At 36.9% G+C, this 20,590-nt stretch overlaps 1 protein-coding gene across 5 annotated transcripts in view; it reads left to right on the forward strand.

The window, feature by feature from the left end:
* UBN2 (ubinuclein 2) overlaps positions 1–20,590 on the forward strand; it is an 87,296-nt gene that overhangs the window by 17,870 nt on the left and 48,836 nt on the right. For all 5 annotated transcript variants that reach the window (XM_077850101.1, XM_077850100.1, XM_077850098.1 and 2 more), the window contains exons 3-7: positions 4,028–4,129; positions 8,500–8,637; positions 9,432–9,535; positions 11,665–12,154; positions 16,949–17,019. In XM_077850101.1, the coding sequence (XP_077706227.1) occupies positions 4,028–4,129; positions 8,500–8,637; positions 9,432–9,535; positions 11,665–12,154; positions 16,949–17,019 (905 nt within the window). The remainder of the gene's footprint in view (positions 1–4,027; positions 4,130–8,499; positions 8,638–9,431; positions 9,536–11,664; positions 12,155–16,948; positions 17,020–20,590) is intronic.

The raw sequence follows: 20,590 nt of genomic DNA on the forward strand, positions 1-20,590 counted from the left end.
GGTTTGTGGGGAGAGAGTTGGAGTAGAAATCATCATGATTCTAAAAATGAATTTAAAAATCACTACTGAAAAAGAAAAAATAAAAATCACTACTGAAAGATAATTTAAGTGCATACAATTAATTCATTTTAATTGTATAATTTTATGGATTTTGACAGATGTACACAGTAGTATAACCACTACCACAAACAAGATACAGAACAATTTCGTCTTCCCAGAAAGTTCCCTTTTACCTCTCTACAAATAATCCTCTCCCTTCAGCTCTTGTCCGTCCCTGGCAATGTCAGATCTACTTCATGTCATTATAGGTTTTTTGTTTTTGTTTTGCCATTTCTAGAAGTTTTCTGTAAATGGGAATCTTAAAGTCTTTTGTGTTGGGCCCCTTTCACTTAGTATGAATTCACCCATGTGTTACATGTTATCAACAGTTCTTCCCTTGTATTGCCTGATAATCCTTTTATATGGATGTACCACAGTTTGTTTATCCATTCACTGGATAATGGATATTGGGTGTTTCCAGTTTTTGGCTGCTACAAATAAAGGTGCTCTGAACATTAGCATACAGGTCTTTTGTGAACATACATTTTCATTTTTCTTGACTAAATATAAGAGTGGGATTATTAGGTTATATGGTAAGTATATGTTTAACTTTATAAGAAATCCCCAACCTTAAAAAAAAAAGAAATCACCAACCTTTTTAGAGTAGCTGTATCATTTTGTACCAGCCATGTAGGAGAGTTTTTAGCTCCACATCCTTATTGTTTGGTATCATCAGTCTTTTTTTAATTTTAGCTAACAGTGGAGTTTTAAGGAAGAAAAACAATGAATAAAATGGAAATGTTAAGTGGGAGAAGCTAATTTGGAGGTGACTGACAGGGGGACATTGGTCTCAATTTTTAGTATTGAGTCTAAGGTGTCTCCAAGTGGGAAAATGACCCCAGAGATTCTTTAACTTATCTTTTTTTTTTCCCTAAGATTTTATTTATTCATGAGAGACACAAAGAGAGAGAGGCAGAGATGGGTGGAGGGAGAAGCAGGCTCCATGCAGGGAGCCCAATGTGGGACTCGATCCTGAGACTCCAGGATCATGCCCTGGGCCAAAGGCAGGCGCTAAACCACTGAGCCACCCAGGGATCCCTTCTTTAACTTATCTTCTAGAACTTTTTATTTTTTTTATTTTTTAGAACTTTTTTTTTAAGGTTTATTTATTTATTTATTTGATGAATGCAAGTGGTGGAGGGTAGATGGGGCAGGGGAGAGGGAAACTCTCAAGGAGACTCCCTGCTGAGTGCATACACAGACACCCCCATGACTCCGACTCCATGCTCCATCCCACTACCCTGAGATCATGACCTGAGACGACATCAAGAGTCCTACACTCAACAGACTAAGCCACCCGAGCACCCTTATTTTATAGAACTTTTAATAGAGGGGCACTTTAAAGTCAGATAGTTATGAGCTTGAAGATTAGCTCAATTATTTCACCTGTGATTGTAGATTATTTGCCCTTTCCAAGCTTTAGCTTTCCCCATTTGCCAAAAGTGAAATAATAGGTAGTCACAGTTAGAATAGGTGCTAATACAAAGTTAGCATTCAGTGAGTCCATCATCATCATCATCATGATTGGTACTCATATATTTTTTATACGCCCCCCCCCCCAGCTTGGGACTTTCTTGCAAATCTCTGAATTTTTTTTACTTCCTAACTGATTTCCCTATCTGCTACACTCCCCACTATAACAGCAGGAGTAGTTTTTGTTAAGCACTAATTATCAGTTTACTGCCCTATTCTGATCCTTTTAGTGGCTTCCAAAAGTGATTACTTCCACTCATCTTTGGGCATAAACCTCTCAGGAAAACTTTGATTAAGTCCTTTGTTAAATTGGGCAGGCCCGGTGGCTCAGCGGTTTAGCGCTGCCTTCGGCACAGGGTGTGATCCTGGGGTCCGGGGATCCAGTCCCACATCAGGCTCTCTGCATGGAGCCTGCTTCTCCCTCTGCCTGTGTCTCTGCCTCTCTCTCTTTCTCTGTGTCTCTCATGAATAAATACATAAAATCTTTTTTTTTTCCATAAATCTTTTTTTTAAAAAGTCCACTTTAAAAAAAGTCTGGTACCACCTATATTTTCCTTTCTGCTGTTTATCATTCCTGTAATTATTTATTTAATCTTCTCCTGTCTACAATACTATAAAGTCCATGAAGACTGATACTTGATAGGTACTTAATTTGTTGAGTGGATTGTCTTGTTTTAAGTTTCTTAGGACATGCCCAGGTGGCTCTGTGGTTGAGTGCCTGCCTTCAGCTCAGGATGTGATCCTGGGGTCCTGGGATTGAGTCCTGATTTGGGCTCTCTGCATGGAGCCTGCTTCTGCCTCTGACTGTGTCTCTGCCTCTCATTCTCTCTCTGTCTCATGAATAAATAAATAAAATATTTTTAAAAAGCAGTGTTTCTTAGGACAGGACTTTTCATACTTAAATTCTTTTTTTTTCTATAAATATACTATATTTTCCTTTTTGTTTTTTAATTTTATTTATCATGAGAGACACAGAGAGAGAGAGAGAGAGAGAGAGAGGCAGAGACACAGGCAGAGGGAGAAGCAGGCTCCATGCAGGGAGCCCGATATGGGACTCCATCCCAGGTCTCCAGTATCACGCCCGGGGCTGAAGCCTGCGCTAAACCGCTGAACCACCCGGGCTGCCCCTTGCCTCCTTTGCTGAAGATTAATCGGGCATATAATCGTGGGTTTGTTTTTTTTTTTTTTCTGAGCTTCCTATCATATTCCATCGATCTATGTGTCTTTTTTTTTTTTTTTTTGCCAGTACCTTACTGTTTTAATTACTATAGTTTTGTAGTATAACTTGAAATTTAGGATTGTGATACATCCAGCTTCATTTTTCTTTTTCAAGATTGCTTTTACTATGGGGCACCTGAGTGGCTCAGGGATTGAGCCTCTGCCTTTGGCTCAGGTTGTGATCCCACTGTACTGACTGCACCAGCCAGGTGCCCCTAAAATACTTTTTATTTAAAAAGATTATAGACTCACATAAAATTGCACACATAGTACAGAGAATTCCCCTCGTACCAATTACACTTTCTTCCAGTGGTGATATCTTACAAAACTATAGTTATCAAGAGTAGGAAATTGATATTGTCACAATACAATTAAGTAGACTTCAGATCTTACACCAGTTTTTGCATGCACTCATGTTTCATTTTTCTTGTATGTCTAATGTGTGTAATTCTGTGGTGGTTTAGAAAATTTACGAATTGTTTGGATTTACAAAAAAGTTGCAGAGATAATAAGAGACTTCCCATATAATTCTCACTCACTCTCTCCTATGACATCTTAGTTTGTATAGTAGATTTGTTACAGCTAACAAACCCAGCGTTATATTCTTATTAATTAAGCTGTATGTTTTATTCAGATTTTACTAGTTTACTCCTAATGCCCTTTTTAGCTACTGGATCCAGTCCAGGATACTATATCACATTTAGTTTTTTGTCTCTTTAGATTCATCTAGACTATGGCAGTTTTTTAGATTTTTCCTTGTTTTTAATTACCTTTACAGTTTTGAGAAATACTGATCAGTTATTTGTAGAGTGTCCCTCAATTTAGTTTGCCTGATGTTTTTCTCATAGTTTAGTTTGTTTGATGTTTTTCTCATGGTTAACTAGGATTATAAGCTTTTGAGAGAAGACCACAGAGGTGCCATTTTTATCGCATCATATCAAAGGTACATGTTATCAATGTGAATTAATCATGTTGATGTTGAACTTGATCACCTGGCCGAGGTCATGTTGGCCAGGTTTCTCACTATAAAGTTACTTTGTCCCTTCCCTTTCATACTCTACTTTTTGAGAGCAAGTCCCTAAGCACAATTTACATTCAAAGTTTGGGAGGACTTAAATTCAGCCTCTTGGAGGGGGAGATTGTCTACAGAAATTATTTGGAATTCTGACAGGTATTTTTTAAGTTTATGGAAACAGCATGAGAACTGCCATCAGTCTAACATATCTGTTTTTTGCAGGGTGGGAAACCCCGTAAACACCGGAAGGATCGGCTACAAGATTTAATTGATATAGGCTTTGGCTATGATGAGACAGATCCATTTATTGATAACTCAGAGGCTGTGAGTAATGTATCTTTAATATAGCAGCAATTCTTTGGGATAGAAGTCAACGATAAAGTTACTAAAATAGTTCAATATTTGTTTTTACTAACTAATCCTCTGTTGTACATCTAAATTGTTTCACTTTTTTGTGCTTACAAATGATTGAACATCTGTATACATTTATCTTTGTGTACTTGAGTAAATATGTAAGATAATTAGAGAATGAAAATATATGTATAGGATAAGTTTCTAGCAGTGGGATTTATTGATCAAGGGTGTTTATATCTTGAATTTTTATTGATATTCCCAAACTTGGGCAGGTGCATTTCCAAATGACTTCTAGATAAGAACCCATACGAATTTGAAGATTGGAGCTCCTGGATTGAAGTTAATCTGGCAGACATCTTTAAAATGTACTTTTTTTTTTCTTTTTATTGCTGCCAAGCATTATTACATTGGTGGTGATTGAATGCCAACTTTTATCCCTGTCTGTTTTGATTAAGCCCTACAGCTTTTCCCCTGGAGTCGTCTTTCTCTTAAAAAATGAGGAATTTAGGAAAGCATTTAAGGACTGTAGTAGTATGTAGTCCATTGACCACATAGCAAATGAGTGAGGGCATATCATATTTAGGGGTAGATAAGGTATATGTTCTTACATTCTTAGTGCACTAGAGTAATCTAAACCCTGACTTATGATATCCTCTGCGTTGTACAGTGATTACTTAGAATATACAAAAAGTGATGCCTAGGTAAGCATTATAGTACCACCCACAAATTAGTATTTCTTTTTCCTCTTACTACACTCCTTGGTAATATAGATGATGATAAGGCATATAGTGGTAGGAGACTGCTGGGTAGAACTTTCAGCAGGAGGCATAGTGGATACCCTGTCATACTCCCAAGTTATTTTAGTGTCCTGACATAAACTGGTTTACCATATCAGGGGCAACCTGGTCTATAGGAGTAAAATACTGACAATATTTTGGAGTAGAGAAGTCTTCTTGTTACCAGAAAGGTTGAGAAACCTTTTTGTAGGTTAAGGGATAGGATGTTTTTAGGAGTCTTGACCTTGACATGAAACACAAGTCAGAATTCCTAGATTCTAGACTTAACTAGGTTTCTAGAGATTTTAAGCAAATCTTTTAGCATTACCCAGTTTTCTCTGCTACAGTCAGAATATTTGAATAAAGTGTTTTTCAGACTGACTTTTGGAACCCATAACTGGATTATATATCAATTTAGAGAGTATGGCCAGCATTTTTAATGAAAATGAAGTAGAATAGAATAGGAGCTATCATAGTAAATCATAGTAGATTATGTGAGGTTTTTTTTTACGTGTATATGTGTGTATGCATGCACTGGGTTTTGATGCGTAAAGTATTTTCCACTTGGGTGGTGGTGAACAAAATTTGAAAGCTACCATTTTAATAAATAAGGACAAATTTTGTAGGTTAAGTTGCATAAAAATTTTATAATTAGTTATTGACATTTAGAGGCCAAGGTAGGTTCCTGTTTTGTAAGAGGAAATTGAATTAGAATACAGCTTGTTCATTGACTTGCCAAATAATTTTGCATTATTATCTTAAACAGATTATTGGGTTCTGTTTATGAGGTATTTCAGACATAAAACAATTATAATCCAACCAAATGATTTTCTGTTCTTTTCATTGATTGTATTACCAGTAAGCTTTCGTTGTTTGTAATTATTTGATAGTGAAAATAATCCAGTTCTAAATAATTGTCAGCCTCATGTACTGCCTATTACGATAGATACCTGAAAATAAATGCTTTTGAAGATTATGTTTAGTGTCACTGATACCGCCAAATTTTGTAAAGACTGAAAGGAAAAAATTTTTTCTTATTAATAAATAGTAATGCCAGGCATGAGTTACACTTTTATTTAGGTTGTTTCTTTTAAATTTCACTAGAACTTCCTGGAGTAAGTAGTGTTGTCACTGTTACACAATCCCAAAGTATTGATGTTAAGAGATTTCCTCTGAGTCACAATTAACCAGTCATTGACAAAGGATCTAAATCCAGGCCTTCTGATTTTCAAGTTCAGTATTCCATTGCTTCCTAACACATTCTACTTAAAAGGCTAAATTATATATGCACAGAGAGCTTGTTCTCCTGAAGGGTGCTCCAATAGGAAATGCTTAGTAAAATACTGCAGCATTCAGATGTTAAATATACCCATGTTGCCCTGTAAGGTAGTGATGAAGGTGTTTCCTGGTGGAGAAGCTGCTTAGTGTAGTAGATAGTTTGGAATACAGCCAGGGCCGCTACCATAAGCTAAAAAAATTACTCTGGCAAGGTTCTTAACCTCTAAATTTGGTTTTCACTTACAAAATGGGAATAATACTTGTCTTTTTTGCCTCAAAGGTATCAGGAGGACCAAGTGAAATAATTTATATGAAGGAGGATTGTAAATTTTAAAGCAGTGTAAGCAAAAAGTACAGATGTGTTTGTCAGTTACACATTTCCAAAAATAATTACTATAGAGTCATTTCACTTCTAATTCTCTACTCTGCACATCACTCCTTTGCTTACAGATAGTACCAGACCCTTTCTGAAGGTTTTACTCCTGGATCTTTTAAGAGTAGCCCATCAAATGAAGCAACAAGAAAGCAATTCATTCCTTTCCCGCCCTCCACTTCATTTCTTTTTGATTCTATATGATTAAACTGGAAATTCTTTCTATTTACCATTTAATTGAAATGGATAAAGGTTACAAGCAAAAATTTTATATTTAGGGCAGCCCTGGTGGCGCAGCGGTTTGGTGCCTCCTGCAGCCTGGGGTGTGATCCTGGAGACCCGGGATCGAGTCCCACATCGGGCTTCCTGCATGGAGCCTGCTTCTCCCTTTGCCTGTGTCTCTGCCTTTCTCTCTCTCTCTGAATAAATAAATAAATCTTAAAAAAAAAAAATTTAAAAAATTTTGTATTTAGCCTTAATATTCTTTTTTTAAAAGATTTTATTTATTCATGAGAGACACAGAGAGTGAGGCAGAGACACAGGCAGAGGGAGAAGCAGGCTCCTTGTAGGGAACCCGATGCGGGACTTGATCCCGGGATTCCAGGATCACGCCCTGAGCCAAAGTCAGTTGCTCAACTGCTGTGCCACCCAGGCATCCCAAGAAAGTCAGATTTTTAAGGAAACTCCTTTGCCATGGACAAGGACTATAGAGAAGGTAATAGTTACTATAAGAATATTAAGGCTAGGGACGCCTGGGTGGCTCAGTGGTTGAGCGACTGCCGTTGGCTCAGGGCGTGATCCTGGAATCCCGGGATCAAGTCCCGCATCGGGCTCCCTACAAGGAGCCTGCTTCTCCCTCTGCCTGTGTCTCTGCCTCACTCTCTGTGTCTCTCATGAATAAATAAATAAAATATTTTTTTAAAAATCTGACTTTCTTAAAAATGTAAACTATGAAGAACCTGTAAGTAGAGTTCTGGGGACCTTGGGTAGCAGGTATCTAGCTTCTATTAGATAAGTAGTTTGTTTTCTTTTTCTCAAGCACTATGGACTCCATTGTTTGGTTTAGATTGATTTTCACTTAATGTGTGTTTTTTGTCCATTTTAATCAGGTGAGAAGTAATAAACTTTAAAATCCAAGCTTAGAGGACATCAGCTTAAGTGATATTTTAGGTCAGACCTTCAGTCTAGTTTAGATAATTTGCATCTCTTGCTCCAAGCAAAGTACATGGCTCATTACAGTGTATGCTTACTGAAGTAGGTAGTTATTTTTGTACTTCCTTTTTAAATACATATGCTATTTTTGTTTTAAACATATAAAAATTTTTCACCAAAAAGTTTAGAGCCAAGACAGAAAAAATAACTTTGTTCTTCTTTATAATCTCCATATGAATAAAATTATATACTGGTATTGTAGGAAATATAATTTATTCTTTGCCTGGACATTTAGTCATCTGTTTTAATTAATTTGTTTAATTTAATTGATCCTGATCCTCATCAGGATCATTTGTTCTTGGGTGCCTGGCTGGCTCAGTTGGTAGAATGTGTGACTCTTAATCTCTGGGTTGTGGGTTTGAGCCCCACGTTGGATGTAGAGAACACTTTAAAGATACATTTAAAAAAATGTTAAAAAAAAAAGAATCATTCGCATTAAGAATAGTAGCAGTGATTTTTAAATTTTTCTTAGTAGATGATAGAATTTGCTTCGTTATTCCAGAATTTCCTTTCTTTCTGAGTAACCTGTGGTTATTTTTATCCCAGATACTAACTTTTTCTAAATTTATTCCATAAACATCCTCAGTGCAGTTTTGTAGTTAGGATTTAAGGAAGTTGCTAACATAGTGATTGAATTTCTTTGATATATTTATAGAGTTAATAATAGGATATATCTGAATCCTTTTTTTTTTTTAATATAGTATGACGAATTAGTTCCTGCTTCTCTAACAACAAAATATGGAGGCTTTTACATCAACACAGGCACTCTGCAGTTTCGCCAAGCTTCAGATACTGAAGAAGAAGATATTACAGACAACCAAAAGCACAAGCCACCCAAAGTACGTTTATCCAACATGGCAAGAGTAATGAGTATTCAGCTAATAGGGTATACTTTTTAAATTCACTTATGAATATAAGAAAAAGAATGCTAGCCATTGTTTAATGAATCTGTAGTTATTTATGTGCTTTAAAGTAAAATTATATAGATATGGGGAAATTGATATTTACATCGTAGAATTATATTTTCTTCTAAAACTTCTTTCTCCATATGTAGTCTAATAATCTGGGGGATAAGTTTCTGTTTCTAGGGTAAGTTAAGACTTAGTATAGAAGGACGCCTGAGTGGTTCAGCGGTTGAGCATCTGCCTGTGGCTCAGGGTGTGAACCCAGGGTCCTGGGATCAAGTCCCACATTGGGGTCCCTGAAGGGAGCCTGCTTCTCCCTCTGCCTGTGTCTCTGCCTCTCTGTGTGTGTGTGTGTCTCTCATGAATAAATAAATAAAATCTTTAAAAAAAAAATTCTTGGTACAGAAATGATTATAAAAAACCATTAACCTTTCCTAAGATGTAATTTATAACACTAATTCTATGGAGTGTATATATTGTTTTAGGAAACGAATAGCGTGTCCTTAAGTGTTTCTTGAAATGTGATCCAAGGACTTGTGCCAGAATCATCACAATTTTTATTAAAAATCAGGCAGTGCTTGTAGACCCCAAAGTCTACATTTATAACAAAGTACTCTTAATGCACACTGAACTTCTAGAGAAAACAGTATCTTAGGTGCTAGATTGATAACATCATGGAGTAAATTTTTGATACTCAGATAAGTGATACATTCTTCTATCATTTGCAGATTCCCAAAATAAAAGAAGATGATATTGAGATGAAGAAGCGGAAGCGGAAAGAGGAAGGGGAAAAGGAGAAGAAGCCAAGGAAAAAAGTACCCAAACAACTGGGGTACGTAAAATTAAATGTCATAAGGGAACTAGGGTCATAGCATGACTAGCTGCCCTTTTAAAAAGATATATTTAGCTTTAATTCATTCAGTTTAGCTGGATCTAATTTAATACTATATAAATGTCAATAACTATTAACATTTTAATATTAATGTATATTAAGTATAAGTATTAGTAAGTAGAAAGCTTCATCATCCTAAATTAACATTGTATTTATTGATAAGTAGAGACTTTATCTTTTTAGAGACTCATGATGTTTTAGATCAGATTTACAAATTAGTGCACTAAGTATTTTGCTCATTACAACTTTTTACCAACAAGAATCAGTTTGAAAAGATGGTATAAACATCAAACAAATCTTTTATACTTTCTGTACAAAACTAAGCCTAGTTTTTGAGGACTGGTGGTAGTCTTAGTATGTGTGTAAGCAATTTGTAGTTGTTTCACTACTTAAAAAGTCACTTATTTTATTTAGCTTTTCTTCATGCTTGTGACTTTAATGATATTATCTCTAAAAATCAAGTAGAATTTCTCCAAAGACTTAAATCATAAGAATAAAATGTTTATACCATGCATTCATAAAATTACCAGTTGTTCTTGCTTTTTTTTTGAGGGGAACTAAGGGACAGAAACTATGAGAGGTTAGATTTTCTTTCTCTCCTTAAGTAGGGGAGGTGCATCTGAATTTTGGGTTATCAATACTCAAAAGGTTATCGTAAGGAGATTAACATACCTCCGTACAATATCCTCCCATAAACATGAGATTTTAATGACCCTGGAGTCCTTAAGTAATTAAGGAAAAAAATATGTATATTACTAATGCATGTTTTAAAAGTTCATTATTTACAAGCAAACTTCTTTGGGAACAAAGTCTTTATAATGCCTTCTATTGAATTTGTCAGTTTCTCAAATTCATAGCTTATTCATGCAGCAAATATTTATTAAGTACCTGTTGTATACCAGACATTGTGGTTTGGGAATATATGACAATAAATGAAATGTGGACTTTCCTCGAAGGTACAAACATCTTTTTGATTCAGTAGTGCAGAGTAGAAGCATATAAACCATAGAATATAGGAAAGGTTTCTAGAGAAAGTGATAACTAAACTGAAACTACTTTTCCCCCATGGTCTCTGTAGGAAGAACATTTTCATTTCTTTTTCTTTTTTTCTTTTTTTTTTTTAAGATTTTATTTATTTATTCATGAGAGACACAGAGAGAGAGAGAGGCAGAGACACAGGCAGACGGAGAAGCAAGCTCCATGCAGGGAGCCCAACGTGGGACTCCATCCCAGGTGTCCAGGATCATACCCTGGGCCGAAGGCGGCGCTAAACCACTGAGCCACCCGGGCTGCCCTGGAAGAACATTATCATAGAAAATTATACATATGTGATTGCCTCCCATGCCTGTTCCCAGAGGGGAAAATGAAAATGATCAGAAGGTAGTAGCAGATAGAATAGGGTCTAGAAAGATTTTGTATTTCTTTGGCAGTTTGTAGCACAAACCACCTGGGGTACCAGCTTGAAGTTGTGCTTGTGTGAGCTTCTCTGGTCACTTTGAGGAAAGTGCATTTCTTTACTTTGTTAATTTCGTAGGTGACTACTTTACCAAATATGCTTAAGAATGTGAACATTCCAAAGAGTAGTAAGTTTAACTTAATATACTCTCGGGGTAGCCCCGGTGGCGCAGCGGTTTAGCGCCGCCTGCAGCCCAGGGCGTGATCCCGGAGACCCTGGATCAAGTCCCAAGTCAGGCTCTCTGCATGGAGCCTGCTTCTCCCTCTGCCTGTATCTCTGCCTCTCTCTCTCTCTGTGTCTCTATGAATAAATAAATAAAGTTAAAAAAAAAAACTTAATATACTCTCATAAACCTGTGACATTCATTTTGTTGTTTCTTTCTGTTAACTTTGGTCCTTTCATTTTCTTCACTCTGATGGCCATTTACCCTCAACCTTTCCTCAGTGACAGTCCAGATGATGAGGAAGATGCTGTGATAAGAGGATAATTTAATAAGAGATTTGTTCTTCCACCTATCAAATGATTGTTTTGATCATCTGTGCCTACTTATTTACATGAAGCTTTAAACTTTAAAATCATACATAGCCTAATGGATGACTTTTTTTCTTCACAGAGTTGTAGCTCTAAATTCACACAAGTCTGAAAAAAAGAAGAAACGTTACAAAGATTCTCTTTCTCTGGCTGCCATGATACGAAAATTTCAGAAAGAGAAGGATGCATTAAAGAAGGAGCCTAACCCTAAAATCCCAGTGAACTTAACGACCTCTTCTCTGAATAAACCCCCATCCACTGCTGTAGTGTTGGGAAATGATGTCTCAGACTTAAATCTGAACAGTGCTGATCCGGACCTCCCCATTTTTGTTGGCACAAATGAACACGAACTGTTTCAGGAAGCTGAAAATGCCCTAGAGATGCTAGATGATTTTGACTTTGACAGATTACTGGATGCTGCTTCTGATGGTAGCCCCCTCTCTGAGTCAGGGGGTGAGAATGGAAACACCACCCAGCCAACCTATGCCTCTCAGGTTATGCCCAAGGTGGTGCCTATACTCCCAGAGGGCCTACCTGTCCTTCTTGAAAAACGCATTGAAGACCTCCGTGTAGTAAGTGTAATAATTCCCTTGTTTCTTATTTGCTACATAAACATAATAAATGCTTTGTATAAGACAAAAATAATAACCCACAGTCCCAACACCCATATAAATAAACAACTTTTAATTTTCTATATTTCCTTTTATGCATTGGCTGTATGCATAGGCCTTTGATTTTAAGTAGAAATATGTGTAACTATAGTTATAGAATCATATGGGTGACTTTTTATTATTTCATTTCATCTTAAACGTTTTTTTAAAGATTTATTTATTTTAGAAAGTAAGCATGTGCGCACACAAGTGAACACAAGGTGAGAAGGGCAGAGGAAGAGAGAATCCTCAAGCAGACTCCCCACTGGGCATAGAGCTCAATGTGGGGCTTGGTCCCAGTACCCAGGGGTCATGACCTGAGCCAAAATCAAGAGTTGGACGCTTAACCAACTGAGCCACCCAGGCGCCCCTCATCCTCAAAATGTTTTTCAGCATAAGTTTCATAAATACAATTTTTACTATAAAAAAAGTTGTGTAACGACAACAGAGGGAAAGTATAGGCAAATAGTTTTATAATAGACATTACAAAAGTATACCTAAATTTGGTCCAAACTATATTGACATCCAGTTATTTTATAATTGCTTTTTCCAGCTAATCCTTTCCAGCTTACTAAGCATGCATTGTTTAGTAAGCATGCATTGTGTTCCCATTAGGACAAACCTGAGAGCTGAGTTTAAGCATGTCACATTAGATACCTCTCCAGATGGACTTGGATTCATAATCTTTGTTTAATTAGCTACAAATCCAGATGAATGTCATCACACTTACCCATTTAGTCTAGGGAGATAGTATTTTGACTTAAAATAACATGCCAAACCTAGCTTAAAATGCCCTTCTTGATTACCTTAGTGTGTTTATTTGAACCCATGCTATATTTTAGTTCTCATTTTTTCCCTAACTGTAAAAGTAAAATGCACAATACAAAATGTATTATCATACATAGGGAAAGATCCCCCGTAATATGACACTCCCCATCCCCAACAAAGATAACCACTATTAAACTACTTATTTTTCTGGATTTTAATCCATGCAATTGCAAATATTATACTATTATAAAAAATAACTAATGGGATAGTAATGGACTATTCTACAGCTCTCTGCTTTCTCCTGGGATTATGGTAACCCAACCTAAGTCATGTTTTTTTTTTTTTTTCCTAAGTCATGTTTTAAAATTTACTAATCATCTTTATATTATATTTATTTCTTGTAACTTTTCCTAAATTATAAATAACTGATTAGAGGAGTATTTGATTTATTTGATTTTTCCAGTAACTGGCCCACAGATCTTATTTTTAATAATTCTGTATTTTTTCAGTTTTTTTATTTAGCATTTCTTCTGAAGTAGTGACTTAGTTCCTCTGTATTTTTACTTATTTTACTGTACTTCATTAGTCTAGAACGTAGAGAAGTATGTTAAAATATCTCATTGTATTTCTTAGATTATAAATTGTGTTTACCGTCATTTTTGCTTTATTTATTTCCATGCTATGATGTTTGACATATAAAATTCTGGATGGCTACATCTTTGCAATCGTTATCATTTGAAGGTGACTTTTTGTATAATTAATGCCTTTTACCCAAATTTAGCTTTGTCTGATTTACTATAGACTCCTTTCTCTTTATTTTTACATGGTACTTACAGGTTTTCTCATCATTTATCTTCAACTTCTTTGATTTTCTTTATTGTAGCACTTTCTCTTAACAGCATATTATTTCCTAATTGATCTAATCTGAATCTTTTAACAGATGATTTTATCTTTTTACAATTGTTAAAATTATATAATCTTAGTCATTTTTTTCTCCTGTTTCATTACTCTTCTCTTTCATTTTCATTGTTTTGATATTTTCTGTGCTTATTTTTCGAAAAGTATTCAATCTATAGTTTCAGTAATAAATAGATTTTTAATTTAATATTCTCAGCTATTTTGTGTAGGAAATATAGGTACTAGTTCTTTTTATGGTTTAAGAAACCTGGGGTAGGTTAAATAGCTTGGTCAGGTCCATGCAGCTAGTAAGTGGTAGAGCCAGAGTTTAGCCACAAGGGTTCACTTGACTCCAAAATACGTGCTTTTTACTATCCCATGTTACTATCCCAGGTTCCCTAAAAACCTTTATTTTATTCTAGGTTTTAAAAAGTGTTAGTGATATGATCCACATTTTTTTTTAAAGATTTTATTTATTTATTTATTCATGAAAGACTGAGAGACAGAGAGAGAGAGAGAGAGGCAGAGACACAGGCAGAGGGAGAAGCAGGCTCCATGCACCGGGAGCCTGATGTGGGATTCGATCCCGGGTCTCCAGGATCGCGCCCTGGGCCAAAGGCAGGCGCTAAACCGCTGCGCCACCCAGGGATCCTGATCCACATTTTTATTTATTTTTTTTTTAAAGATTTTATTTATTTATTCATGATAGTCACACAGAGAGAGACAGAGAGGCAGAGACACAGGCAGAGGGAGAAGCAGGCTCCATGCAGGGAGCCTGACGTGGGATTCGATCCCGGGTCTCCAGGATCACGCCCCGGGCCAAAGGCAGGCGCCAAACCGCTGCGCCACCCAGGGATCCCCCTGATCCACATTTTTAAAGATATTATTAATAATATAGCTCTTGTTTATTTAGCAGAAATCTGTACTCTGTATTGAGTGCAGTGCTGTTGTGTTTCATATAGCATTTACCATTCAGGAGACGGCACCCTGATTGGGGTTAGTGTACTTTACATACTGTATAGTCTAATCCTCCAACAATCAATTGAGGTAGATAGTATTCTTCTTCTTCCTTCTTCCTTCTTCCTTCTTTCTTCTTTCTTCTTCTTCTTCTTCTTTTTTTAAGATCTTATTTATTTATTCATGAGAGACACACAGAGAGTGAGAGAGAGAGAGAGAGAGAGAGGCAGAGACACAGGCAGAGGGAGAAGCAGGCTCCATGCAGGGAACCTGACGTGGGACTCAATCCCGGGACTCCGGGATCACGCCCTTGGCTGAAGGTGGCACTAAAATGCTGAGCCACCTAGGCTGCCCAGGTAGTATTCTTCTATTTAATAGATGAGGAAACTAAAGTTCAAAAGTTAAATGATTTGCCCAAGGCCACATAATTTTTAAAGGGCTGAGCCATGACTCAAAGTCAGGACTTAAAGGCAGGCATTCAGGCACTCCCCGTCTGCTGTGTTTATGCCATTTTCACTTCATAAACCGAATTGGTTAGTAGTAAGTGTGTTACAATCTTGTAAAAGTTTTGTCATATTTTATATACTAAAAACTATTCTCGGGCAGCCCCGGTGGCGCAGTGGTTTAGCACTGCCTGCAGCCCAGGGTGTGATCTGGTGACCTGGATCAAATCCCACGTCAGGCTCTCTGCATGGAGCCTGCTTCTCCCTCTGCCTGTGTCTCTGCCTCTCTCTCTCTGTCTCTCTGCATCTCTATGAATAAATAAATAATAAAATCTTAAAAAAACAAAACAAAACTATTCTCTCCTTCTCTGTAGTAGTCCTACCAGAGTTAATACAGCTGCTCCCTAACTCCTTAGTAGGAAATCATCAGTAAGACGTTTGATTTCAGTTACTGGTATCTATGACTTCTCTATATTTTCTTTGATATATGAGATGGTATTTTTTCTTTAGGAGGTGAGAACTCATCTTTGGCTCAAATGCTTATGTATGTATGATAAGGAGTTGCTTCTTGTGGTTCTTTTCTTACTTTGTAATATTCTCCCACTATTTAACCTCTTGACTTTTTTTGATTCTCCTTCTTGAAGTTTAGTTTTCCTTACAACTTTCATATATTTCTGCCCCCTACATATACCCAGTTTTCATTCTTTCTATGAAATACCGAGGCATGGCTTAGAAATTTTATTTATTGCCTGTAAAATGATCAAATAACTTGGTGGGTTGACAGAGTCAGCATATGGCTTGCTCAGGTTATTAGATCAGGCTTCTTGGTATTTTACATCTCATGGACCTCAACTACATTGTTTGTGATTTTTCCCAGTAGATTTTGCTTATGGTAGAGTGTATTGGTATACTTGGTTTCTGGTCACCTGGTTGAAGTGACACACATAATGATGAAATTAAGCTCATTGCATTAATTTTTGCTTATCCCTTGATAATAACTTCACCTGTTTCTTTGTTGTTAGTAACTAGATGGAACCTAGACAGGCTGCAGTATCTTTGTGCAGGGTTGCAGTGTTGCACAGTTGAAGTCAGAAAGCCTGTGATCTGAGTCCTGGATCCACCACTTAGTAGTAGTGTGATTGGGGGCATGTTATGTAACATCTGACAGATTTGGGTTCCTTGTTTGTATAATGGGAGCTGTCATGCCAGTGTCATTGGCTATTATAAGGATTAAACATGGTAATGAATATAACATATAGAATATCAGACAGATATTCTGTAGACACTCAACAGAAAGTGAGACATCTGCTTTCTATTATCTTGGAGACCACAGCAATAATTAATAAACCTATGGATAGTCAAAGTACACAAGATACCCAAAGCACTAAAAAGTCTTATATGTATAATTTTGTTAATTTAGGAAGATTAAGAAAAATTAAATACAGATATAATATGAAATAGTGGTATATATGCTGAATTTGTTTCAACAGTGTAATTGCCTACTCATGCCAGGTACTAAGCTGGGTACAGAAGATACAAAGTGAAAAAAATCACAATAGCCCTCCTTCTGAAGTTTATTCTTTAGTAAATAGATATGGAAACAAATAATGTGTTTATTGAAAGCGATATCAACAATCTTATGTTTCTCTAGGCTGCCAAACTTTTTGATGAAGAAGGAAGGAAAAAATTCTTTACACAGGATATGAATAATATTCTTCTGGAGTAAGTAATTATCTTCTTTAATTAAAAGATTATTTAAACTTTAAGAATTCATTTAAAAATATAGTTAGTTACAACTTTACAGGTTGAATGTTATTTTAGATTTAAATGTATTTTTTGTCACTTTATATGAAAGTGTCTTTCTGGAACAGCTCTGAGTGTTCATATTAAATGTGGTATAATTTTCCTTCTATTTTCATTCAGACTTGGGAAGAATAATTCCATTGGTATCTAACAAGGTTAATTATAATTCATACAAACATTTATAGCCAAATGGAAAGTATGGTTTAATATAATCCTCATTGTGAGGCAGAGAGGGGCCGTGTGGAGAAGACAGAGGGAAGAGTGGAAGGGGAGGCTGACTACTGAGACAGGACACAGATTGTATTTAAATTAGTGACAGTTTTGGGATTGCTCTGTGGCTCAGCAGTTGAGGGTCTGCCTTTGGCTCACGGCGTGATCCCAGTCTGGGGATCAAGTCCCACATCGGACTCTCTGCATGGAGCCTGCTTCTCCCTCTGCCTGTGTCTCTGCCTCTCTCTGTGTGTCTCTCATGAATAAATAAGCAAAATCTTTTAAAGAAAAGAAATAGTGACAGTTTTCACTCTTAGCTGGAGTTTGATACTGACGAAGCTGCAGGTTCTAAGGTTGTGGTCCAGTAAGCTATCCTTATAAACCTTTTGGTTTGTAAATTTTGACCATTGGTTGTAGAAATGGAGTGTATAATTGGCTGCAAGCAGAACTAGGTATAAAAAGCAATTCTGGAAAAAGCAGATTTTACTCCTCTGGCACGAACATAATATGTGCCTGCCTGTGGTGGTTCAGTAGTGTGTATATGTGTGTGTATATACATATATATATATATATAAGCAGTGTTTCCAGTACTGTGTGTGAGTCCTGGTTGAGAAGTTTTTTTTGTTGTTGCTGGAGTAGATATACATTGGAGGTAGTTTCTCATAAGATACAAGGGATGATGGATTGGTTTGCTTTGATAACTATTTTCTTTTTTTGTTTTTTTGTTTTTCCCCCTCCCCCTTGATAACTGTTTTAATTAAGTGCAGTATCTTTCTCCAGAGTACTTAAAAAAATCTTGTTGGTGTCTTGCGGAAACACATAACCTAGTACACTACTGGTGTGATGACAGAGAAATTTCTTGTTCCTGTTCTTCTTTATTTTAGCCAGGGATTTTCAGATTGATTCTGTCTGCCTGGAAGCAAGGCAAATGCTTCCTGCCTATGCCAGCTCCTTTTACACCCCAGATTCAATAAACAGTGTAACCATTACTCATCAGAGCTGTCCCAGATTCTCTAATCAGGAATCTGACTGGCTTCTTTTTCTTTCCACTCAAGAGTCCTAAGCTTACTGGATCAGGTCCTTTTTCTGTGACTGAGACAGTGCTTTTTTATTTTACTCTTCTATAAAAGGGACTGACTTTTTCTTTCCTGAGAGAAACAAAGGACCATCCTTGGGACATAACATCTCAGATAAGCAGAATATCAGCAGATTACTCACAGGCTTTTCTTTCTCTCTCTCTTTCTAAAGATTTTACTTATTCATAAGAGACACAGGCATAGGGAGAAGAAGGCTCCCTGCAAGGAGCCTGATGCGGAACTCAATCCCAGACTCTGGGATCACACCCTGAGCCAAAGGCAGACGCTCAACTGCTGAGCCACCCAAGCATCCCTCTCTCTTTTTTTAGGTAATCTCAACACCCAGCATGGGGGTCGAACTCATGACCCTGAAATCAAGAGTCACATGCTCTACTGATTGAGTTGGGCAATTGTCCCTCCCCTCCTTTAAAAATGTTTTTATCTTTAAAATTATTTATTTACTTATTTATTTAAAAGAAGGCTCCATGCCCAATGTAGAGCTTGGACTCAAGACCCTGAGATCAAGAGTTGCATGCTGCTCCAACTGAGCCAGCCAGGAACCTCCCCAACAGACTTCCCTTAATCCTCCCTATGTCTATCTTAAATCCTCCAGTTGTGTTGGAATCCATCTATTTTTTTATTTCGCGGAGTGTGCCTCCAGTTCTATAAGACATAGTATTCAGAGTTTAAATTTTTCCATTTTAATCACTTCTTTATGCCCGTGGCCTCTGTTTCCCTTTCCTAAACAAACATCCCTTATTTCTCTAGACTGAGTTGATCTTCTGAGGGTACATGGTACATGATTATTTTGGGTAGTAAATTCATATGAAGTTATCCGGGTACACCAGCTCTGCCTCAACCACTGTTTCCTTATGCTTGGTAGAAAGAGGGGTGAGTTTGTTGGAATAGGGTCCCTTTCTCTTTCTGCCTAATTGAATTTGACTTGGATCAGCAAATACATATCAGCTTTATCTCTTCCCCTATTTCCTCTTTTACCTCAAGCATATATTTACTAACAAAGTCTTGATACTCTGCCTATGATCCCATTCCAACCTGAGTTCTGTTCAACAAATGCTCTAAAGTTGTTTAGGGACAGGAGGGATCTACATCTCTCTTGTATATTATTAATTAACACATCAACAGGCTTTTGAATTTTTGCTATAAGTAAAAAATATTGTGGATTTTGTGTTTTGGTTATTGCTGCCTAAGTCTTTCTTCAGTTACTAGTTTTCAGTGGTTCTGTTATGTGAACAGTAGTGGTAAGATATCTGGAATACTTGAGGAAAAATTCAGGAACTTCAGTAGATTCCTGAATTCATGTGGACTTAGCTTCTTCTTCTTCTTCCTCTTTTTTTTTTTTTTTTTGACTAGTATTTTCAAACTGATTGAATGAAATATATATTCTAGGGCTTTTAAAAAAGATTGTATTTATTTATTTGAGAGAGTGAGCTCATGAATTGGAGGGGAGAAGCAGATTCCCCACTGAGAAGGGAGTCTGACATCGGCTAGATCCCAGAACCCCAAGATCAGACCTGGGCTGAAGGCAGACACTTAACTGACTCAGCCACCCAGGCGCCCCTATATTCTGTTTTTTATTTTTATTTTTTAAAAGATTTTATTTATTTATTCATGAGACACAGAGAGAGAGAGAGAGAGAGGCAGACACAGGCAGAGGGAAAAGCAGGCTCCATGCAGGGAACCTGACGTGGGACTCAATCCTGGATCTCCAGGATCATGCCCTGGGCCAAAGGTGGTGCTAAACCGCTGAGCCACCCGGGCTGCCCCTATTCTGTTTTTTAAAAAGAGGGAGAAAGATGCCTGGTTGGCTCGTTTGGTAGACCTTGTGACTTGGGTTGTCAGGTCAAGCCCCACATGGAGTCTATGTAGAACTTACTTTAAAAAAAAAAAAAAAAAAGACTAAACAGAGGAAGTTGATGGGATAAGAAGATATGTCATATATCAACGGTGGGGAAATGACTATTTCTAGAATTCTGTGTGAAAATACAGGTAAGACTAAGTATTCCTGAGCCAGAAGAATCTTGTTTATAAAGTTGGCCATTGTTTCATTTAATGGATTCCTATGTTGAGTTTCTTGGAGGCTTCTTCAGAGGCAAATAAGAGCCTTGTAAAGATAAGAATATAATAGTGGGTTTCAAGCTCATTTACTCACAAAACCCAGTGTTTGTCCTCTATTGCATTATCAG

This window comes from Canis aureus, chromosome 15 (assembly GCF_053574225.1).
Source record: "Canis aureus isolate CA01 chromosome 15, VMU_Caureus_v.1.0, whole genome shotgun sequence".
Lineage (NCBI taxonomy): Eukaryota > Metazoa > Chordata > Mammalia > Carnivora > Canidae > Canis > Canis aureus.